The 6,960-nt window shown below is 41.0% G+C and overlaps 1 protein-coding gene across 1 annotated transcript in view; it reads left to right on the top strand.

Annotated features, from left to right (window-relative positions):
- Positions 1-6,149: 6,149 nt before the first annotated feature.
- The window catches only part of zmynd19 (zinc finger, MYND-type containing 19), a 49,154-nt gene continuing 48,343 nt past the window's right edge, over positions 6,150-6,960 (top strand). Inside the window, exon 1 of the mRNA XM_060048860.1 lies at positions 6,150-6,426. Within this exon, the coding sequence (XP_059904843.1) occupies positions 6,376-6,426 (51 nt within the window). The 5' untranslated portion in view covers positions 6,150-6,375. The remainder of the gene's footprint in view (positions 6,427-6,960) is intronic.

Raw genomic sequence — 6,960 nt, 5'->3', positions numbered from 1 at the left:
TTTCACGATAAATATATTTCAGGATCCAGTTTGAGATTCAGTTTCAGTATTAGGCCTACTTGTTTTTGAAACCTGAAGTGGGACTGGCACCCTCATATCTGTTATTTTTAAAACTGCTCGTCATGAGAGTTTAAAATCACATTCTTCCTCACTTGCTTTAATCCATGATTATTAGTTTTATAATCACGTTATTTGATTTAAAATGTGTTGCTTGCTGGTTCCATGGCTTATAATAGGTCCATGGTTCCATGTGGATAATTTCAGACTCCTTCACTTCCTAACATCTTGACTGAATTGGTGAGTTCCCTGGGTACACCAGCTCATGGGTCTGTGTATATTTTTGATCATTTGATTCTCGTTTCCGGAACAGAAAAATACATAAAAAAACAAGTGGTAATTAGGATTTTTGTTTTAAATTACAAAAATTAAAATCTACAAGGCGTTTTTCTTTATCAGGTCAAAATGGGACGTAAGCCCGCATTCATTCATTTTTTTTAACACTCACTCGCGGTAAAAAAAATAATTCTCACGATCAAATACTCATCAATCCTAAAAGTTATGGGCATGTACACGATGTCTGTGTCAAGAAAATATGTGTTTGCTGTACGGTGTTTGCAGATGCATTGATTTAAAAGTACAACTTATTACCGCTGTATCAGCTGATCTTTCCCAAATAATTTACCAAGAATGTGTGACTAGGTAGATGAGAAGCAAAGTGTATGCGCAAGGTGCACAAGCAACATTATGCATGCGCCCTTAAAATAGCATCTGAACAACGTGGTTTCTGAAACTGCAAAATAGCACCAGGGAACGTTTGCGCTAGAACACGCCTCTGTAACACCCTAAGGCCGCGTTCACATCTAGCGTTTTTTTAAATCTGCCAGCGCTTGTTTTACACTATATTCCTATGGAGCAGAGCGTTTCTGGAAAAAGTCACGGCCGCTTTTTTAAAAGCCTCTCCCAGCGTTTTTTTCTGCCATATGGAGCGTTGAAAAAAGTTCAACTTTCAGGAAGAAAGCGGCCGACGTCAGGCGTCTTTTGGGCAACTGACCAATCACAAGCGGAACATTGACACTTCTTCACGAAGGAACATTCTACTGTCAAAACAAGAAACATTGGCAGACAAATCACTCGGGAAAGTGCCGGTGGAGCGATTAATAGTTTTAATTGCAGAACATGTCGAGATCTACAACATGTCTAATGGGCTCTAGCCTGGATACGTAGTAGGCGAATAATGTCGGGTCTAGAATGGATTCGTTGCTAGGCGATAGAAAAAACGCTCTCGGCGCTTTTAGGGCCAAAAACGCTGCCAGCTTTTCTTTTTGTTGAAAAAACGGTTGGCTCAACTTTTCCCTATTACAAAAACGCTAGATGTGAACGTGGCCTAAGAAGGGGAGAAGTTAATAACCACACTCGACACATTGCTCTCTCTGTCGCGCCGTCGACAAGAAATGAGGCATCGTGGCCGAGAGCTTTCCGGGTTGGGTAAGCGTAGCTAACCAATCAAAAGGTACTCTTCCAGGACACGTTTAAAATGACTTTTTAAACCTTATAGTTATGAACTATTTGAGTAAATTCTCTTTTAAACTCTCTTTAACCATTTTAATTGCTTATTGTATTTACAATATTACAATAATAGATTCCTAGCATTTTAATTGCTTATTGTATTTACAATATTACAATAATAGATTCCTTATGAAATCAATCAAAATATATCTATTACACCTCCTCCTTTCACCGAACCACCCCTTGGGGCGCAAAATCATTCCCTAATTTACCGACGCGTGGCGAAGGAGGGAAAAAAACGCTCTGCGCCAGTTGCAAACTAGCAACGACACATGCGCCAGTGAGAAAGTAAATTTCGCCGGATGCAAGATAGGGCCCAGAGTGTTAATGTCTGATTTCAAATCACAGAAAAGTGAGATTTCAGTTTGTTTGTTTTTTTTGTTTTTTTTAAGTGCTTCGAAATTGTCAGCATAGTGTCAGTACATATGACAAAGTAATTTCAGGTTATTTTATCGATCTATTCTAAATTAGTCTCACAAAAGCAGTGACACATATGCATGTAATATCTGATGATTAAATGGAGTCCCAAATTTTGTTACACTGATAAAGGCAGTAAAATAGGATTGTATCTTGAATAACAGAGAATGTAAAATCATATCCTATGCATGTCATATCAAGTTTAAATTCATGAAAGTAGGTCAAATGTTATGTACCCACTGTTTGTAGCTGAAGCAAGAATTGTTGAAAGCTCAAACTTGATCACGATTTAAGATGGATGATCTTGAGAATATAAGTTTGAAGATGTATAAAACAGTATGAAAAAAGAACAGTCAGATATTCATGTTAGGAGATGAATCAGTATGATGTGCACTTAGTATATATACATTAATATAAAAGCATGTCTTTGACACGTGTAGAGCATGTATGTTTTATTTTACGTCCTTTTTTTTCTTTGGACAGGTTCCTCTGTCACGAAGGAACCACACTTAAGAACCACTGATATGCCAGGATGTCATGCACGGTGACTTTCACCCCAACCCAACCATCTCCTGTCCTCAAGGACCATCCTGATAAAGATAATTCATAAACATTGTGTATGCCTATTGTATACTCTTGACGGGTAGTGTGTGCATTTGTTGCTTATGTGTTCGTATACATGTGTGTGGGTGTGTGTCTGTGTGTTTGTGTACATTTTTGGTTGCTCTTGGTGCATGTTTGTGCGTGTAATTTGTGTTTGCGTTGTGTGAATTGGTCTACACAAGTTGGTGTATTTGCGTGTGTTGCTCTGTGAGTTCAGTTTGTATTGTGTGTGATTTTTCTTTTTTGTTCATTTTCCCCTCGCTGCCCCCAATACCAAAAATCTTGTGTGTGTGTGTGTGTGTGTGTGTGTGTGTCTGTGGAATTTGTGTTGATAAAAAAAAGTATAATGATGTTTATGTTTTTCTTCTCGTGTTTTATGTGCGTGCAATAATTTGTGAGTCCTCTCACTCTGTGTGTGTGTGTGTGCGTGTTATAATTTTTGTCATGCGCTTTATTATGTGGATGTGTGTGTTCATAGGCTTCAGTTAGAGTGTTGATTGGTATCCTTTTTGGGTGTGATAGAGGTACGCACATTTTCCACGTTCTCTTTCACAAACACACACACACACACACACACACAGTTCACATGGGCAGAATATACACGCATATACCGTAGGTAGCAAATTCGTGTTTTGGTTTGTATATTTGTCCACATAGATATATTTCTATATCTCATGTTTTTATTGACAAAGAGTTCACTTAAAATACACACACTTATTTCACACATGCGCTACATACAAACTCTCTCTCACACACACACCCTCTCTCTTTCTCTCTCTCCGTGTCTCTCTTTCTCCAAACACGCACGCACGCACACACACACACACACACACACACACACACACACACACACACACACACACACACACACACACACACACACACACACACACACACACACACACACACACATTTTGTACACCCTAAACACTACAGTGGACAGCGTAACTTAAGTCCACACACGCGCAAAATATTCATGACGTATACCTAATACCTCTGAACCAATCTGGAGGCAGGATTTTACTGTAATAGGTAAACCTGTTTGGGAAAAAGAGATTTTCTTCTGGGCCCTCTATAGTATCGCTTCTTATTTCAATTTCTTAACATCTTGTGAAAGAGGAAACCAAGGCTCAGTCTCATTCCTTTGCTCCAAGCAAAATCTCAACCCTACGCCTCGCTGTTGCGCCTTCAAGCTCAGCATAGGGTCATCACATTTTTATTGAGGGGTAAGGGGAAAGGGTTCAAATTTTCGAAGGGCACCCTTGCAACACTACAGGTGTGACTTGCTCCCACAATACCTTGCGAGAAAATGGAAAATCAAGAAAAATCCTAGGCAAGATAACCATCCACTAATAATCATGAAATAAATGATGATGACCATCGCATTATCATTATGCCGTTTGAATAGGCATTTTCTTTATAACAAGCACAACTACTAAAACTCCCGGAGCAGAGCTCCCGGACTCACACCGTGGGCTCGCAGCACTGCCACCGGCAGACCGGCTGCCGGCTCCGCGGCCCGGGAGCTGCCGGGCCCATCATCCATGTTCCATTTTGTTCAACAAAATGGGTTGTTTTATGACTACATATATGGCCCTGATGACCATGATCCTCTGTTTGTGCTATTGTACAATGATAGTCACATTTATTCATAGTCACTTTATGTAATGTCGGGCACTTTGTTTACAGTTCAGTCACTTTGCACACTTTATTTACAGTCATTGCTCATTATTTTTGCATTGTTGAATTATTAATCAGTTATTATATATTGTACATAAAATGTGGCCATATAACCTAGTCCTTCCATATAATTCCTTTTTATTTGTTATGTTTTCTTTCAGGAGATCACCGAGGCCGCTGCCATCACAGAGCCCATCCCTCCACCTCAAGCACCTCTTCTGCATTTGGTAGCCCTAGGCTAAAGGGCTGATATAGTCCCACATTCACGCAACGAAAGGACCACGCAGACGCTTCGACGCAGTCGTGAACCTGTTTTGGTTCTGCGTCGGGTTTAAGTGAGTGGACCAATCACAGCCCTTGCTGCTGCGTCGCCTCGACGGAAGGTTAAAATATTTTGGAGGCGCACGTCAGGCCCTTGCGGTGGACGCAATGAGGGTCCGCAAGGACGTAACGGGTACCTCATCCCCATGTGTTGTGTGAATGTGGGATCATAACTAGGGATCGTCCGATATTCGCGTTTTTTACGTGTATCGGTATTGGCCGATACGCGGCTGATTTTCGCCGATATTTTTTTCGGCAATTATTTATTTTTTTTACTTGTTCTACCTCACCTGTTTTTAATTTTTTGTTAAATATTGTTCATCTACTTGTTCTTACTTGTTCTATCTCACCTGTGTTTACTATTTGTTAAATATTGTTTTTTATATTGAAGTTCAATAAATGTTCCTTTTTTTAAATTGAGACTTGTAACATTTGTTTTTTGATTTTTAATCATTTTTTTTTATGATTGAGGGAGCAAAAGCAGTATCGGCTCTAAATATCGGCTCAAGAAAATCGGTATCGGTGTATCGGCGTATCGGCTAAGGCTGATGAAAAAATATCGGCATCGCATCTGCCCTAAAAAATCTGTATCGGTCGATCCCTAATCATAACCAGCCCTTAACCCCCGCAACCCCCAGGAACATAAAAATATTAACCATCCACTGATGGTTTAAAACAAACCGTTTGTTGAGCCCCTTTGAAAGAGTTATTGATAAAATGTGATGGTTGATGCCTTTTTGTAATGTGCAATATTAGTTCCATTATATCACTGGTTCTTGTATGTATGATATTTATGTTTTACATGGATGGCATACTACCTCAAGTTCTATGATTGTTCTGTTTTTATCTTTTATGTTGATCTTAATGTTGTGAGCATGAATAATATTCTTATCTAATCATATCGTGTTTTTCCATGTGGGTAAGGTTGCATTCCTAAGACATTCAAACTATACAGTGAAATTCAAGTGAAAGATATTGTATGAAAAGATCAAAAAATTTAAATTAAAATAAAGATCAAAACCCTGTCAATGACTACTAATGACGTAGTGTAACTGGGTCTTGAAGGGTTGTTGTCCCATTTCGTAGGAGTAGGGTTGAGGGGTAGGGTTAAGGGTTTGGAACAAGGGGTGTAACAGGATTGGGCCCAAGACAACACTAAGCAGGACAGGGATTTTTGGTGGGTTCACATCGCTGGAAATTATGGGGAAAACATTTTTGACACCTCATGACGCTCTTATGATTCTACTTCCGTTCGGCAACTGGGGCCAGATTTTGATAACAGACGTACCCAGTTGGTGACATGGTTTACTAGTGACGCACATGAACATGGCGGAACATTAACGTTTTATTTTATAAAAAATAATCAGCCGTCTCGTTATCATCACCAGGACCATGAACGCGCCTTTAGCGCCAAAACTTCTGACGACTGTTGACGCTGAGAGGAAATGTGATTGGCTTCTGCTTTAATGGGCAGGGCCTTAGAAAATGTCTCTGTATCCTATTGGTCTGCGGAGAAGAGGGGGCTGATGTCAAACTGCACACATGTAAAACCATTTGTTAGGGTTAGGGTATTATTGGTTGGTGATATTTAGGCGTTTTGTCCCGCCCATTAAACGTTGTTCGGCTCTCCTCCGCCAGCGGTGTGTCGGCCGGTTCTTTCTGAAGCCACAACCACCACACCATCCAGACAGGTTGATTATCGGGGCTGCGGGGTCGCCCTGACGAGTTGAAAACGGGAAAACGGTGAAGCTGAACATCCGCTTCGTCCACTGACCGTCTGATCTCCCGATGTCGGACTTCAAGCTCGGGATCGTTCGGCTGGGCCGTGTGGCCGGGAAGGTGAGCTGGATCAGGCTGCCATGTGCGACAAGGGAGGGCCCGGCGGTATCAGACCTCCTGAAGTGTTTAAAGTCTAACAACGGCTAATATGAGGACAGCTTACATTGACAACGGTCGTGACATGCGGTTCATGATGTATACACCGTGTGAGGAGCTGTTTACACCCCGCACTATGTCGGCTTTCCCTCCGCCAGGCACAGCGTTGCAAAGCTAGCGTTGGCTAGCTAAATAGCAACTTACGTTAGCGGATAATTAACCCTGACAATAACGCATGCAGTACCTGGGAACCATAACCCATGGATACAAGCTCTACTCTTTTCAGTCTAGTTCATGTTATAGTTATAAAAAAAAAAATGGTATAATATGCCACTGCTTTGTTATAGAGCATTTGCATCGGGTTGGCATTCTACCTTAAGTTTACGTTAGCTGTGGCTAGCTAGCTACCTGTGATGCTTTAAACGTCTCCTCTGTGGGCCACTGCGTGTGGAACACTACAAATATGTGTGGACCACTAAGGGGAAAGACGACTCCACT

Source organism: Gadus macrocephalus, chromosome 4 (genome assembly GCF_031168955.1).
Source record: "Gadus macrocephalus chromosome 4, ASM3116895v1".
NCBI classification, from domain to species: Eukaryota; Metazoa; Chordata; class Actinopteri; order Gadiformes; family Gadidae; genus Gadus; species Gadus macrocephalus.
The sequence above is the reverse complement of the archived record's forward strand: the minus strand, read 5'-3'. Positions and strand labels throughout refer to the sequence as shown.